Raw genomic sequence first — 17,724 nt, forward strand, 5'->3', positions numbered from 1 at the left:
TAAACGGGACTATATCACACTAAAAAGTTTTTGCACAGCAAAGGAAAACATGAACAAAACAAAAAGACAACCCATGGAATGGGAGAATGTAACCCATGAGAAGGAGATAATATCCAAAATTTATACAGAACTTACAAAACTCAACATCAAAAAAAAAAACCCAGTTAAAAATTGGGCAAAGGACCTGAATAAACACTTACCAAAGAGGACATACAGATGATCAGTAGACATATGAAAATATGCTCGATGTCACTAATCATCAGAGAAATGCAAATTAAAACCACTCTGAGGTATCACCTGTCAGGTGGGTTTCTTTTCAAATATCCCTGGTCATTCTTTACAGTTTCTAGTTAACAGAATATATATTAAGGTTTTTAAATAGTCTTTGAATGTGGCAAGTGTAATTTAATTTGGAGACGGTCTGTGATAATTCCATTATCTGATGTACTTATGAGTGGGTTTCTTCTGTTACTTCGTTTGGTTTCTTGCTTGTGATGACCTGTTTCTTTTGCATTTGGTACTTTTGTCCACGAGCTGTGCATTTTCCTTAGACTTTTAATTGTGAAACCCTCTGAGATTTGAGATACAAGTTCATTCTTCTGTGACTCTAGGGTCTTTGGATTATATTCTCAATGTGAAGGTTTTCAGACCATCAGGACAGTGTGAAGTGGGTTGCAAGCCTGCAGGAGGGCTAGCTTGTGGTTCCAAAATATTAATCATTTTAAATCTATGTCCTCTACATATTTTCAAGTTTTGAAAGATTTTTTTTTTTTGCTGTTTTCCGCAAAATGGGTTATTTCTGACCCACCCTTTCCCCGAAGACATCTCTGTCTTAAGCCCTTTGGCATCTCTGTTGTAAGAAGATAAATTTCCTGCTTAGAGAGTGTTGGACTTCGGTTGCTGGTCTTCACACAGCGTGAAACCCTGAACACTGACGTTCCAAATCATCTTTTGGGGAAGAGACCTCAGAATAAATACTGGCTGAACGATGCTTACTTGGGTTCCTCCATCACTAAACCTCTGCTTTGGGAATATATATACTTTAATGTATCCTGCCACATTATTATAAATTGAAATCTTAATCAGAAACACTCTAGGAAACAGATTTGTATTTATATACAGCTGTTACTCTAATTTATTTATTTATTTTGCTGAGGTAAAATGTCTATTCTTTTCTCCATGTACTATCAGCTTTACTACCTGTACTTATGGGGATAAAAGTATATAAACCTTTCATCAATAAAAAATAGACAGAGATTATCTGTACATTTTGGCACTTACCATGATGCAGAGACATAAATTGGCTCTCATGCATCACCTGCCAAGATATGACTGAGATGATGGCTAATTGAGAAGGACCGGGAGACTCTCTCCAAGGGCCATGCCAATGACCCACTTCTCTAGATTTGTTTACAATAGCAAAGACATGGAAACAACCGGTGTCAGTTGGCAAATTAGTCCATAAAGAAAAGTGGTGTGTATATATTCAATAGCATGTTATTCAGCCATAGCAAAGAAAGGAAATCCTGCCACTTGGGACAACCTGGAAGAATCTGGGGGGCATTCTGCTAAGTATGATAAGTCAGACAGAGAAAGATAAATAATCATGATCTTGTTCATATGTGGAATAAAAAACAAACAAACACCTGAACTTACAGAAATAGAGTAGATTGGTTTTTGCCCAGGAGCAGGAGTTGGGGGAAGGGGGAGTGTTGGTAAAAAGGTGCACATTTTTCAGTTTATAAGAGAAGTCCTGGCTGAAGCATGGCTACTACTTATTTTCCCGTAATGAATTCCAAGATTTTCTTAGTTACTCTCTTTGGTTCTTTAATGTAAATTACATAGTTATAGGTGATACTGCAACATTATGAATTCTGAAGTAAGTGTGGGAAATGGCTTCACTTTGTATATTATTAATTCTAAAAACAATTAGATTCTAACTCAACTCTGATTATTTTGTGCCTGTTCATTCATAAAAATTGGGTACATTTGCTCTCAAACAAGTGTGTGGATTATCTGCTATTATTCTTGGTAACATTAAAAAGAGGTTTTTATGACTACAATATGATGTTCAAGAATAAGGAAAATATAGAATTGGCAAAAGGCCAGGGGCTTTATTTCAACGTGATGCCTACATGCTACCATTACATGTGCTGTTGTTACAAACTTGACACTAGAGTCTCTTGATTTATACATGATTGAACCTGAAGGTCATCTTCAAAGATGAAGTGTTTGAAAAACTAAATTTCAGCCTTGATAGTTGCAGAAAAGCCCTTCATAAACCTTTCCACTCCCATTTCTGTTTATCTGGTTATGCCTGTTTAAGAATTTAGCTTATTCACTCACTACTCCAAGGAAGCTCTCAAAAGCTCTTTGGGTGGGATCCTGATACCATATCTGTTATAACGTTTTTCACACTAAAACCTTACGATTATCTGTCTGTCTCTCCTGCTAATTGAGCATTTTGGGATAGAACACTAGCATTTTTAGCAGAATGCAGTTACATAATAGGAGTTTAATTGAATCATGTTTAAATAACAAAATAACTGCAGTGGTATTTAGGGTTTCCTAGAGAGTCTTTTCATTATTCAAAAAACTTGAAAGGGTAACTTACTGTTTTACCCTTTCAATAAGTAGCAGAAAGAAGAATATACATGAACCCATCCTCACACAATACTGATTGCTCCTTGCACTGACTTCTCTGGGCCAGTGCAACACATTTATTGGAAACTGTTAATATAGAAACAAAACATTGGAGATGGAAATAACTAGAGAGAATCTAATCCACTGGCTCCTGTCATTTGAGGAGTAAATCGTTGTTTTCTTCACTCCCAGTGGACCTTAAATTAGATAAAATTTTTCTTTCAGTATAATGGGCATCTTCTTTCCCCATTCACTATGCATTCCTCCTTCTTCTGGCAAGAGCATCCTGTTGCTCTTAGGAAGCTATTCATCTTCTATTCTCAATTATTTTCCTGACTCTAGAGCAAAGGAAAGGATTCAGGTCTCTCACTTGTGTCTAAATATAGATCTCTGTGCCTCTTTTATAACTTATGCCTATTCTTTATATATATATGCCTTAGAAGAATCCATCTATATATATATGAATGGGTTTGGTTCTTCACCTCTCCCTCAATTAGAAAGTGAATTTAGAAAAGGAGTAGTTGGATCTACATGGTCACTATCTTCTCTCCATCCTTCTATTCCTACCCATGTTCTTGCTCATCATATGTTTATAATATCAAGTCATCAGTGGATGGTGACCAAAAGATGACTGGAAATGTTAAAGGGCAATTTGAAGTAATGCCTGGCTCTTTCAGATCTAATGACTTGGATTACATGAATGTGATAAGGTACATTAACTCTATAAAGAAGTCGCCAGCACCTTGGCCAGGTGGATCTGTTGCTTGGAGCATTGTCCTGAACACCAAAATGTTGCGGGTTTGATTCTCACCTGGAATGTGGGTTTGATCCCCAGTTGGGGCACGTATGGGAAGATGTTTTTCTTTCACATCAATGTTTCTCTCTCTCTCTCTCTCTCTCTCTCTCTCTCTCTCTCTCTCTCTCTCTCTCTCTCTCTCCCCCCCCTTTCTTACTAAAATCAGTAAACATATCCTCAGTGAGGAATTAAAAAGGAAGAAGAAGCCCAAATTCTATTATCAGCAATGGTTCTAAACTATATAAATTGTATGTGTAATCAAAATTTTGGCCTGTTCGCATAGAAATCATACTTTTCCAATTAAGAAATATTCAAATGGTTATAGTATGCTAATTTAGTTTAAGAATGCCTTTTTCATCTATGAAATTTTAGACACCATTTTAAAAAAGAGAAATGAAGATAACCTCTTTGATAGTAGAATTTTAATTGGAAATCTTAGGATTTCAGCACAAGAATCTGCATTTTGAATTTCTGTTCAGATGTGTTTAGATGGGTAACCTTTTCAGACTTACTTTCTTCTTTAACATCCTTCCCTCAGGAACCTAAAAACTAACATTAAATAATCAGTTCACTAAAGTAGGCACTCTGCCCCAAGGTTTGGCAAAGTGCATCCTGTCTCTTTCTCTTCTGAGGTACCTACAAAGAAAAAAATAGTTTACCAAAGTCAGCCCCACTAGCCAAATCTTCCTCACTTCCAGATAATGATTCTAAATCGGAAGTAAAAAAAAGGTAAAACACCAACATCTTGTTAAAAGTTTTTTAAAAGTTTCTACAAGTTATGAAAGTGAAAAGAAAAACAATTACACTGAAACGCAGAACTGTCTTCTAAAGCAATTTGCAAAGCTATCACGGTTACTACTTCAGGGCTCTAAAATGCTCTTCTCATCAAGTGGAATTTCTCTGGAAATGCTCCATAAGTTGCCCAGGTGATGACAACAACAAAAAATTTACTCATAAAGATTTCATTTACAGCTATATTTTGAGCAGAGTTTAGGAGGGAGAGATAGTCCAAGTTGGAAATGAAAAATCTGTAGACTTCAGAAACAAGGAGAAAAAGAATTATTTTGCAGCGCTAAATATTTCATCTGAATTTGGAATCTGAGCAATAGTTACTGTGGAGTAGATCATTACTAACCTAACTTCTGGTTAGAAACAGCAAACAGTTTTCGTGAAAAATGGAAATATTTTATATTACATGTGTCTTTCAAAATTAACATGTATCTGATATCTAGAAGTTAAACATTTTAATTTTAAACGCTGATGCATAAATCTACCAGTGACATACTAAGATTAAAGGCAGAAATTGCTTGTACATTTTCAATTCAAGATTTTAATGAAAGTTTCAGATTATGCAATTTGAAGTCATTGATTCAAATGTAATGACCACTGAAGAACTATGCAATCTTTCTATTCATAGAGTGTTTAATGAGTAAAGGTAGATGTGGAGAGGAGAGAAATATCTGCACAAATATTAAAACTGCAGAAATTAGAATCACATAATGAAGACCAGAGTTAATTTCTCCTATGAGTGTTGTTACCACTCTATACTCCTTGAGTCATGCGTTAAATGTCCCCACAAGGACGTGATTAGTTTGTGAAATACCTCCTGGAACTATTAAGCCACTGGAAATGAGTACAGTGATGTTACAGCCTTGAGAACAGACACCCTTTGGTATTCCCTAAAGTGTGTTCTGGAAAACACTAATACAGAGATATGCCCTGGGGTTGGGGGGAAGTATGGCATGTTCAGCTAAGTTTGGAAGGCAGGACACGCCATCCTTCTCAGAGAATCACTGTGTATGTTAACACAAAGAGGCTTGAAAAATAGTTCAATAAAGAAGAAATTTCACTTTGTTACCTGTATATTTCTCAAACTTGGATAACATGGAAGCCCCCTCTTTTTTAAGTAACACCTGTTAACATCAAACAGAGCTAGTGAGGTAGACATGTGTCCAGGGGAGTACTGATAAAAGGTCACGTTATGATTGGAATGAGTGTGAAGCTAGTAAAGCTGAGAGATGAGTTGTGTATTTCAGTCACTGGAATGGAATAGCCTTTTTTAATTAATAAACTGAAATCCAACATTTTAGTTGATATATAAGGTTCTGAGAGTTCCATTGGCATGAGGTGGATTCTCTGAGGCTGTTACCATTTGAGGCCCACACAAGAGAAATGTGGTTTGGCTGTGCAGAGCTGAGGATTGGATGCAGAAGTACGGTAACTGAAGAAATAAAGGACTGGCTCATTCTAAGACCTTGCTGGATGAACTGTTCAAGTGCAAGTCCTTACCGTTTCTCAGTGGAGCATTTGCAGCATTGCCCTGCAAAACCTTCCCCACACTCATACCAGAGTAATGTCTGAACTGCAAATTGGACCATGTAATTCACATTTTCAATGTCTTTCAATGACTCTGTATCATTTTTTTGGATAAAATTTTTAAAGTTTCTAGAATTTACCATATCCATGATCTCTTTCCTTTCCAAAATTAGGTTGTAAAAAATGTGCATTTATCCAGATATTTTGACTTGCTGGGTTCACCCTTCTAGTTGGACCTGACTTGCAACAATCTATGAGCCACTGAATGCAGCCAATTTCCACAGAGCAGATGTCCATATTATTTTTACGTTCTCATCCATTTCAAACATTGGGAATTGGCGACCCTGTTATTTCAGGCAATGTGTTCATTTTTAGAAAGAGGGCTGTTGTGGTTACTCTCGTGAGGAAATTTACTGGGCCTGTTAAAGTTTAATAGAAAACAAACTAAGAATTATTGCACAGTAATGCCACTGACTTGCAATGTGACAGGGAGAAAAGTCTGGAGAGGGAGAAAATGGTACAGCTGAAAGCACTTTGTGACTGAAGAAAATACAATGGGTACTCAATGAGTGATCCACATTAATGTGATCAGGTCCATATAAGACACTGCCTGACTGAGTGCTGTGATTATTCCCAGGGTGGGCATTATTGACTACTGCCAGCATTCTACCGAAGATACAAATGGCCTGTTCATTTAGACTTTGGGGGGGAAATGTGAGGGAGAGGACACATTCCTGTCCCATCACTTTTCAGGCAACATTTGCCATCTGAGGACATCAAGACCCAAGGTGTCCATTCTGTTATTTCTCCCTCCTAGCATAACAATTCACCACGGTAATCTGCCTTTTTATTAGTTCAGATAGCGTCCATTTTTGTAACTTTTTAGGCTTAATAAAGTGACATAATACACAGCCTTAAGCAAATGGCTGCACCATCCATCAATTTACTGACTCAGGAGATGAAGCCGTTACATGTGAAATAGAGCCGTTGTTCGGCATTTCCACCAGCTGCGTTGCTTCTTGCAGGGTTCCCATATTTCCTGATATGGAAAGGCTGGAGGCTTAAGTAGTCCTGATGTGAGACACTTTGCACTGTGTACACTTAATCCCTTCTTGAGCAGCCTAGTCTTCTGAGAAATACATAAATGGATGGAAGACACTGCAGGTTTGTGCCTTTTCATTTCAAGAAGATTGCCTTTTTCTTGTTTCTATTTTGTGTCGATATTCAGAAGCTGTAAAAAGAAGAGTAGAAATAAAAGCAGGTGGAAATGAAGGTGTTACAATTGAGTTATGGAGCATAGGAGCCTTAGCTTCCAACATGCATCATTCATTATACAGCCAAATACCGATATAAGTAGTGCTTTTAATGCTTTTAAATATTGCCAGATGTTTCTGTTAACTAACATTCCCAAGGGGCCCATGTAACTCTTTCAGGTCACTCAGGTACTGCTTTCTGAATTACCATGATGGTGAATTCAGTTATTACTGTACTTCTTCAGTGGCCTAATAGAATAAATGGCCTTCCTAAAATATTTCTTTTATCTTCGGAAAGGTCTAGAGTGTTAAAGAGCCGGATAGGACCTTAGAGAGTATCTGATGAAGTATTCCATAAACTTGTCTGATGGGAAGACTTTCCTGAGAACTTGTTTTTAAATAGTTTCTCAGGCTACTTCCCTGGATTCTCCATTACAGTAAGTTTGACATGAAGCCCAGGAATCTATATTTTGATTCCAGAGGACGCAGGATCAGACAGGTTTGGGAAAAGCTAAATTAGTTCCACTTTTTTGGTTTGTTTTGTGGATGAGGAAGCAGATGCTCTGATAGATTAAGTAATTCATCCAAATTGTACTGCAAAAATTTTTAAGAATTGAGATTAGGAAAAAAATGCTGATGGTTGGGAATGGGAAAGTGTGTGCTCTAAGAATTTAAACCTTCTGTATTGAATAGAACAATCCCATTTCAAAGATTGTGGGAAAAGTTGACAGGGGACACTGTTTTGTATACAACAGTGGTTCTTAACAAGGGATGACTTTGCTCTCACATCATGTTTGGCAATGTCTGAAGATACATTTTTGGTGTCACAACTGAGTTAGGTGCTCCTGGTATGCAGTGCACAGAGGTGGGATGTTACTACACACCCTGCAATGCAGAGCACAGTCACCCACAACAAAGGATAACCTGGACCGAATGCCAGTAGTGCACAGGCTAGGGAATTCTGACATTCACTCGATCCCTTCTTAACCATCACCTCCCTGTGACATACTGCATAGTAATATCTGGGCACACTTGAGAAGTAGGACACAGTTTGTTATTTTCTTCCTGAAGTTATATAAACGGCCTTATATCAAAGCTTAAGCAGGTCAATGTTAGGCTATACTTAGATTGGATGAAGTTGATTTTTCCCCTTAGTAAATACTTTTAGGATCCCCTACCCTTCTACTTAAGTATCTACACCTACCTAATCCTGGAGCACCTCAACGATGTTTGCTTTGACCTTGTCGTAGTTTCTACCTAGTTCACCCAACCTCTAATTCCCTGGAGCTAGCTACAAGCTATGGTGTCAATGCTGCTGATTTTTAATAGAATCTGAGACAGAGTTTTTGGCCAAATCTTAGCCCAGAGGTTAAGTGAATGGAATGTTCAGTTTACTTAGAGTAACTCATTTTCCTAATCAGTCTGATTTTATTTTCTAACTTTTATAACTGTGCCTCCTTTCCGTGTCTTTTACCATTACTTAATTCAGATCCTCATCATCTTTTCCACGAATGTTTGAAGCAAACACTTAGCTGACCTATTAACTTTTCTGCCACTTTTGTTGTCTTCCTACCCATTCTCCACTATCTTTGTAAAGTGCTTTTCCTCCCATATTTGTCCCCACCCCACACCTTTCCTGATTTAACTGATTGGTAATGTCTCCTTATCTGTAAGAGTGTTTCTCAAACTTGGATTACATATGGTGCGTTTTTAAGGGGAAAACAAATTATTTCCTATCACTTACCATTTTAAGTTATTATATTATAAAATCACATATATGTGTGAACATAAAAAATTCATTCTATTTATGTTTAATACAACAATGAAACCAAAACATATTTTCAAATGAAAAATGAACCAAACCGTGCAACAAAGAAAATTCAAATACGCAATATTAACTCAATATGACAGTTCTTACTGTCTCGAAAGTGTAACACTGCCTGCAGGGGCATATAGTGAACTGTGGCATGATTTGACTTGTCGAATTCTTCATTTGGTCTCTGGCATGGACACACGATTTAAATATAAAAGCTCCCTCCATTCTTCTCACAGCCCCAGGACGAGGGAATGTTGTGCACTAAGTACAATAAAAATGCAGGACAAAAATAAAAACAGGCACTAGAAACAAGCTACATGGTCCAGGTCTCACATTATTTCATTATATTTCTTTATGTATATAATGAAAGTAAAAACAATTAAGAATTCTCATTGTTAATTCATAGAAAAGGCTGCAGTTGAGTGGTGTTTTCTCAACAATGAGAAAAGCTGACTTACAGAATTGAGTCCAAATGCCATGGCAAGACATATAGAGTCCTAAGGGACTGTCCTTTCCTCATCCCTCCAGGCTCATCCCTGGGCATTTGCTGCTTCAACACCTACAACCCACCAGAGTTAGTGATCTTACCGGATGGCCTGCCCCATTCTAAAACTCAGTCTCTGCGTTTTTGCTTGTGTTACATCCTCTACATATATTTCCCAGTTTCATGTTTTCTATTTCTTAATTATCCTTCAAAATCCAGCTTAGCTTCATGTCCTCTGAAAGCATTACTGGAGCATTAGAGGACCAGGTGGAAATGTACCTGGTCCTCTGTGGACTGAGGGCATACTATGCCCATCTCTAGCCCATTTCCTTAGGAAAGGGGATCCATTCCTTTCCTCATTCTATCAAGCTTCTCAAGAGCAGGCATGGTACCGGTGGCACCCACCCCAGGCCCTGATGCACAGTTGTTATTCAATAAATGTAGAGTAAATTGAACCGAACCATTTTCAAATAAAGAGCCATCTCTGGCAACCACTGGGTGTTTTTTATTGTTTTGTTTGTTTCCAGTACTCAGAATTGAGTATACTTTAAAAAACATGACTTAATTGACAAGTGCACTGGATTAGATTCAAAGGACTTGAATCCCTGTCTTGTTTTGTCATCTGTCTTTTTTGTGTAAAGTGCAGATACATAATTGTCATTTCACATCATTTTTGCAGATGTGCAAAAGTCTGACATATATTCAATAAATACTACTTTTCTTTCTGTATTACTGCTTTACTTCTTTTTATGGCCTTTAGTGATTTGAAATTACTATTGTTACTGGTGAATCTTCATATCTATAAACCTCCTTATCACAGTTAGATTGAAGTCTAGTAGTAGTTATTTTTCCTGAAATGAGCTTCAAAATTACTGTACAAAATAGACGACACAATCAATCTTTCCTTTTCATCCTCATAGGTTACTCTGCTTCTTTGAACTGTTTACATTTATTCAGTGCATATTTCTTTTATTTTATTGCCACAGTCATGAGAGGACCTTAACTTTGTTCTTATTACCTAGAGATATCTCTCTTCTGCTATCTTTTTGTAGTCTGTTTTCATCAGAAAGCATCTACTTTAGGAAGTGTTTTTTTATCTGCATTTTTTAGTGAATTTCCCCTTTTCATGCTTCCGTATGACTATTACAACCTATTGCTTCAGTTCTCTTAGTAATAGGCTTAGATCTTTCCAATAACACAAAAATTACTGTTGTGGTAAGTTATGTGGAGTTCCGCAATGGGGAAAATTTCTCTAACTGGTGGATTCCTAGCTCTTAAGTGTGTGTTAAAACAAAAATGTGAGGTAGGTATCAAAGCAACAGAGACAGATGTAGCTGATGCTGGCAAAGAAAAACAAAACAAAAGAAAGAAAAGCCTGAATTTTGATTATTATACAGTGAAATGGCAACTACAAATGTCAGAAAGCGTTCTTAGGAAAATTCTAAGCGATGGGCATTTATTGGTACAAGAAAATTCAGGCTAGATAGCAAAGAAAAGATGTTCAGATACGGGAATAGCCAAAGGATGTGATCAATGTCACAAGAGACAAATTATGAGTTTCAACTTAACATTTTGAGGATAGGCGTAATGAAATCAATTTGTCATAAAGCAGCGGACATGAGTCAATGACCCATAAGAGATCCCTGTTACCGCACATCATTCTCTGGCTACGTGTCACCTTAAAGACTGAAAGCGATGTGTGGAATGAGGGTTTTTGCATTTGGTTAAGCCTACCCCTGCCATACACTGACCCATTTCGCCTTTGACCTACCCTCTGAATTCAGTACAAATTAAAACCTTGGTGTCATTTGGTGGAGAGATTCGTGATTAACAGGAAAAACTCTGAATATTTTGAAACCCAAAAGAAATGCATTTGTGGTTTTTTGTTTTGTTTTGTTCTGTTTTTGCTCTGTTGGTCTACTCATGAAGAGTACCATTTTACCATCTGGTGGGAAATAAAAGAGAACCTCACGGTCTTGTTTTCTAAGTTGGGAGTAAAATCATTTGAGTTGGCAAATCGTGGTGAACAGTTACAAGTTTACAAGAACTGACCTCAGGCCCTTTTGTATCCATGTTGCTTGCATTTGGGCTGCCGTTAACATATGTCATTGCTAGAGACAGAGCACTTTCTGACAGCTTGCACAAAGAAGAGACCCTGACAGATCTCTTCCATATGTCTTTGCTTCTAGATCTTTCTCTCTGTATGTATCTTTAAACAGATATAACTATCTGCTTACAAATAAAATTATTAAGGCTATTATGATATGTACATTTGATTTTGCAGTTTTTAACTTGTTCTTAGTGTTTAACTTTTCATGAAGATACCTAATTTATTTATATTTCATATTGATTCAGAAAAGTTGTTTCCATGCTTCGTGTCCATGACTGGTTTTGCAAACTTAGATCTCTTGCTTTCAAAGACCTTGCAGTCTACTGAAGGAGAATATAAAGATAATTCCTAAAAAGAATGACAAGACAAGCCACAAGCTGGGAGAAAGTAATTGCAAAAGACATATCTGTTCAAGGACTGCTGTGTAGGTTCATTGATTGTAACAAATGTGCTCTTCTGGTGTAGGAGGGTGAAGCTATGCATGTGTGAGGTCAGGGTGTATATGAGGACTCTCTGTCCTTTCCAGTCAGCTATGCTGAGAACCCAAAACTGATCTACAAAATAAATATTTAAAAATAATAAACCCTGGCAGAGTGGCTCAGTTGGTTGGTGCATTGTCCTGTACACAAAAAGGTTGTAATTCGATCCCTGGTTGCAGTGTGTACAGGAGGCACCCCACACCGTTTCTCTCTCACATCTATGTTCCTCTCTCCCCCCCCACCCCCTTCCTTTTTCTTTAAAATCAATAAACATATCCTAGGGTGAAGATTAAAATAATACAATAATAATAATAATATGCCAGTGCATCATTCTATGTAAGAAGGGTTTTAAGAAGAGTAGTAGTCCAGAAAAGAGGAGGCCTATCTAGCCTAAAGAGGTTTTGGAGAAGAATTCACAGAAGCCATGGTTTTAGACTGGGATTTAAAGGACAAGTAGAATTTTACCTGCAGGAAGGTGCAGGGAAAGAAAAACTTTACGTACGGAAGAATCAAAGAACAGAAGAAAGGGATTAGTAGGAAGGGAGAAAAGGAGCAGGAAAAAGAGGCAGAATATGACATAATCTGTGAATGCTTTATAATTCTGACTGAAGTTAGTGTTTATTGTAGACATAGGCATGTTACTGGATTAGTGGGACAAGTTGGGAATGTTAGCCATTTTATCAGCCATGTTGATGAGTTTGGAGTTTCTCTGGAGCAAGCCATTGGCTATTTGCAAAGAATAGAAAAGCTAACACATATTGTGTGCTTACTTTTGTGGTTATTTTTGTTATGGATTATCACATGTAATCCTCACTACACCCCTTGGAGTTGAACATTATTGTCTCAGTTTGCCGCTGAAGAAACTAAGGCAAAGAGAGGTTAAATAACTGCCCCAGTACACAGGGGCAGAGCTGAGTCTCAAATGCAGACATCATGATATAAAACCCACATGCCTCGCCACACTTGGAGAGGTGGTTGGGAGAAACATTCAAGGAAAGAGGAAAAGAATGCAGATCAGATTTCATTGCTCATCCTTTTCTTTTTCAGGTCTTTTTACAAGGAAATCGACCAGTATCTGCAATCAACTGCAATCCCATCACACCTTCATGATGTTTCCCTTGACTAGAAATATACTAAGAAGTCTCAAGAATCAAAGCATTCAGCAAATTAGGGCAAAACACAGCCTTGGAAACCATCCCCCAGATTTTCATGACAAATATGGTAATGCTATACTAGCCAGTGGAACCACTTTCTGTGTTGTTATATGGATATTTACAACCACACAGATTGGAATAGAATGGAACCTGTCCCCTGTTGGCAGAGTCACCCCCCAAAAGTGGAATGATCAGTAACCATCCCAGTTGCCGTAACACAGAATTGTTTCAAAATCAACCTGTCATTTAAGCAGTCTGCTGTTCATTTAACTATGGCATAATTTAAAAATTAAAATACATTTGAAACCTTTAAAAAGTCATTGAAAGCAATCCTTATGTCTGGAAACAATGCTTTAAGAGTGGGTATAGATCACAGGGAATTATGAGTAACAAATATGTGAAAATAGAATTAATATAGCGTGTGTTCTGTTGGCTTAATGATTTATACTAGGTATCCTTCAGTGGATATACACACATGTACTTTATGAATTAAGTCAATTACCTGGTGATTCCTATTGAATCTTCCTTAAAACATATTCATGATCTGACCATTATTCACATCTTTCATCTTTTTCTTCCTGGTCCGAACCACCATGTCTCACTGGGATTAGTATAAAAACTTTGTAGCTGGTCTCCTTGCTTCTATACTTGATGTCCCCCCAAGCCTGCCCCTTCTACCCTGCCACACAGTCTTTTTTTAAGCACAGCAGCACAGTGACCAGAATGATCATTTAAAATATTAGCTTAATGATCACTCCTCTTTTCTAAACCCACTGTTATTTCACTGCAGAGTTAAAGCTAACATCCTTCAAAAGGTACCCAGGCCCCTTAAATTTCTGTGGTGGTCAGTTTCACTCCTGCATCAAGACTTTTCCATTTGCTTTTCCTTCTGTTTGGAATGCACTTCTCCAGAAGTACTCACACTCTGTCACACTTCTCAGGGTCTTGTTCATACATCATCTTTTTAGAGAAGGCTTTGGCTACCCGTTCTAAAATTGCAGGCCCTACTCTAGGCCAGGCTTTGTCTATCCTGCTTCCTTGCTTTATCGCCATGGAAATTATTATCAGCTGGCACAAGATATATTTTATTGTTTATTGTCTGTGTGCAAAACTCCATAAAAACATAGACTGAGGATGTCTTTTTTACGACTTCATCCCTATAACAGAACCTGAGAGATTAGGCCTTCAGTAATTATTGGTTGAATTAATGGGTGCCTTTAAATAACTCCGAGTCTCTGTTAGTCTGGAAATGATGAATTTGTTTACCACGGTAGGTTTGCAATGATTATAAGAGGGCATATTAGTTAGTTACGTACTGCTATTTTACAAATCACCCCAAACTCTGTGGATTAAAACAATAAGCATTAGCTCAGAGTTTCTGTTTGTCAAGAATCTGAGGATGACTTAGCTGGATGTCTCTGGCCCAGGATCTCCCACTGTTGCAGTCAGTGTGTCAGACAGGCCTGCAATCATCTAAAGGCACAGCTCATGCAGGGTCCACATCCAAACTCTCTAACTGGCTATCGACTGGCCTCAGGACCTCGCTGGATATTGGCTGGAAATACCCGTTTCTTGTTATGTGGGTCTTTTCATAGGGGAGCTCACAGTGTACCAGCTGGCACTCCTCAAAGCGAGAGTGGGTACCAAAGCAAGAAGCCACAGTCTTTTCGTAGCCTAATCTTTCAGTTGACATTTCATCATCTCTACAACTAGAAGTGAGTTTTTCTTTTTCCACTAGAAGTGAATTATTAAACCAAGGCCATACAAAAGGGGAGGAGGTTATGCAAGGGTTTGATTACCTGAAAGCAAGGATCCTTGGGGATTATTTTATAGACTACTAGCCACAGTTCACAATGAAGACCAACTCCTCCTAAATGACTGACTTCATGGTAATTGTGTCGTTCCTCGATCTCATATATATTATGTATTGCTATCATTATTCTCTAGATAAAAGACATTACATGTTCTTACCCATTTTACTATGTGAAAATTTCTTTAGGGTTCTTCCCAAGAATAGAATTTGTAGGTCTTAAGGAACAGCCATGCATAGCTTTAAAAGTATTGCTAATTATAATGGGTAGAATAGTTCACATTCTCACAAGCAGTGTGTACAATTTACTCTTGCTATACATCCAAACCCAGTCTTAGAAGTTTCAATCATTTTAATATTTGCTACTTTTATGAGTGTGCAATAATAGCTTATGCTTTAATTTGTATTTCCTTGATTACTGAAGAGATTGAATATCCTGTTAGGTTTTTTTATTTTTTGTGACTTTTCTGTTTGTTTCTTTTACATTTTTCTATTCAGTTGTTTTTCTTGCTTATTTGTATAAGCTTTTTATATATTCTGTGTACGAATTATATTAGGGTTTACTATGGTAGAGCATTATAGAATATAGGATTAATTATGGGAATTAGAACTAATGCTTAAATTAACTAAGTTGACACTTAGAAGCCATAGTAATCTACCTTTTGTCAATGTAAACTGACATCAGTGTATATTTTTTCTAATCATGCTTATATTTCAAATGAAGATGATAACAAAAAATCCTTTCACCTAACAAGGTGCAACTTTTCCTCATAAAACAGCTTACTAATTTTATCTCCCAAAGAGGACACAAAGTCTCTTTCCCATGGAAAGGTGACACTCCCAACTTCAGTTTAATGGAACCATCGCTGTGGTCCCTACAGTGGAAGCCTAAGACTTGTACAGCAGCAAAGGCCAAAGTCATGGGAACAGAAAATAAAATATTTCTGTAGTGGATCACTGGGGGTAATTGTGGACTGGCCACAATTGAATCCGAGTCCTATAAATCTGGCTTGGGAAAAAATAGTACCATGTATTTGTTGGTTATTCAGAGCATATCCAGCATCTTAGAAGACATTGCCTCAGCCTTGCAAGGTGATGCTATCCAGCCATTACTGCAACTAAAACTTCGAAAGGTCATTATACTACTCAGTCAGTGATGGGAAGCATGGTAAGGTCAGCGACTCCCGTAAACATGAGCCCATTACTGAACATCACTGCCGCAAATTAAGTCTCTTGGTCAGAATCCGCTCTGTTGTATGCCGTGGTGTTAAATAAATCATTTTGCAAATTTGTGGATGATGATATTCACAGAAGATTCACAGGGAGAGAAGATAAATCTACATTGTTAGTAACTGTGTATTCAAATGAGAACAAAGTGACACCTTTCCCATGATGGAAACGGTCCAATGAAATCAACCTGGCACTGATGCCTACCTGCTTTCTTTCCCTCCCCCAAGGAATCCTGCAAATGGAGGTACAGTATTGGTCTGTCCATTTGGTAGATTGGGCACTCAACAGTGACGAGTCTTTACGAGTGCAAGTCCACCTTGTCGAGCCCACACATTAACCTCCATGCCTGCTGTCCAGAGCATTTTGTCTCTGAGCAACTGTGAAGCTCAGTGTGGCTGAGATGGAGTGTTCGCCATAGCATGAGGTATTTTGTCCACATGATGATTAGTACTCCTCAGTATCCTTTTGGTGAGTATTTAGATGATACATGGACATCTTTTCACTCTGTGTTTATTTAGAGGAGTCTTTTTTTCTAGACTTCTTGTCACCAATTTTCCAATAGCATTTCTTCTCATTCCTTGATCAACCTGCCAAGCCTTCAGCTGCTGTTCATCATGTGGTGTAGATTGTACCTCTGGCCATTTCTTCTTCCAAGCAAATGAGCAACTACATACACTATTTAACATACTGCCCACCAGGCAGATTTCCCCTCTTCTTCAGGGCCACCCTGGAATTAGGCTGTGTTTTGAAAGCTGCTCCCTTTCAGGTAAGGTCAGCTGTTTTGTAGATGCAAATCTGATTTCTGTCTTCCACAGTCACCTGTTAATAGGAAACTCTCTGTGGGGCCATAGGGGTTTATATACCAATAAACCGTAAGTTTAAAGTGATACGAAACTTTCCCAAACATACAACTTGTGAACAGTGGAGCCAAGAGTCACACTTTAGAGCCTGTTACTTTACTTCCAAACCAGACTGTCTTATTAGTCTTTCTTCAAGCACAAAGGCTGGGCATTCTGGAGAAGGATTCAAGCTGAAGCCAGAGAAGATAGGGAGCCATTAGAGATTGTTGTGAAAACCACAGCAGGGAAAACATCATCAAGAGAGAGTGTCAGCGATGAAGTAGGGATAGGGAATGCATGTGGTATGTATGAGTATTTAAAAAGAGCAGTTTCTTTCTTACCTTCCCTCTGAATATTTTCTGATTTGAAATGAGGATTAAGGCCTACCTGTTTAAGTTTATGTATGTACATTTAAGTATGTGTGCGTGTTTGTAGAGAGAGAATGCATATGTGTATATGTAATGTATAATCTATATGGATAAACACATAGCTATACACACATATATTTTTAAGAGCACAATTATTTTAGGGAATATATATACACATATATATACATAAAATTGTTACCAAATTTGTGGCCACTGCTTTCTTATAATAAATTTAGATATTGAATCTTTTACTATTTCTAAACTTTCTCACTGGGTATTATATTTTGATCACAGTCATATGTAAAACATCAGATGGAAGGTATTTTGTTCTCTGTGTGTCTTAAAATTAACTTTTGGTACACACTTCTTGGAAAAAATATATATTATTATTATAAAGAAAATAGTATCTGGCAATTGCATACATTA

General features: G+C 37.6%; 1 protein-coding gene across 2 annotated transcripts in view; it reads left to right on the top strand.

Moving 5' to 3' along the window:
• Window positions 1-13,249, top strand: part of COX7B2 (cytochrome c oxidase subunit 7B2) — a 96,982-nt gene extending 83,733 nt beyond the window's left edge. For both annotated transcript variants that reach the window (XM_045182970.1, XM_024573493.3), the window contains exon 4: window positions 12,945-13,249. In XM_045182970.1, coding sequence (XP_045038905.1) covers window positions 13,004-13,249 — 246 coding nt within the window. In that variant the 5' untranslated portion in view covers window positions 12,945-13,003. The remainder of the gene's footprint in view (window positions 1-12,944) is intronic.
• The last annotated feature ends 4,475 nt before the right edge of the window (window positions 13,250-17,724 follow it).

Source organism: Desmodus rotundus, chromosome 4, assembly GCF_022682495.2.
Source record: "Desmodus rotundus isolate HL8 chromosome 4, HLdesRot8A.1, whole genome shotgun sequence".
Taxonomy (NCBI): domain Eukaryota; kingdom Metazoa; phylum Chordata; class Mammalia; order Chiroptera; family Phyllostomidae; genus Desmodus; species Desmodus rotundus.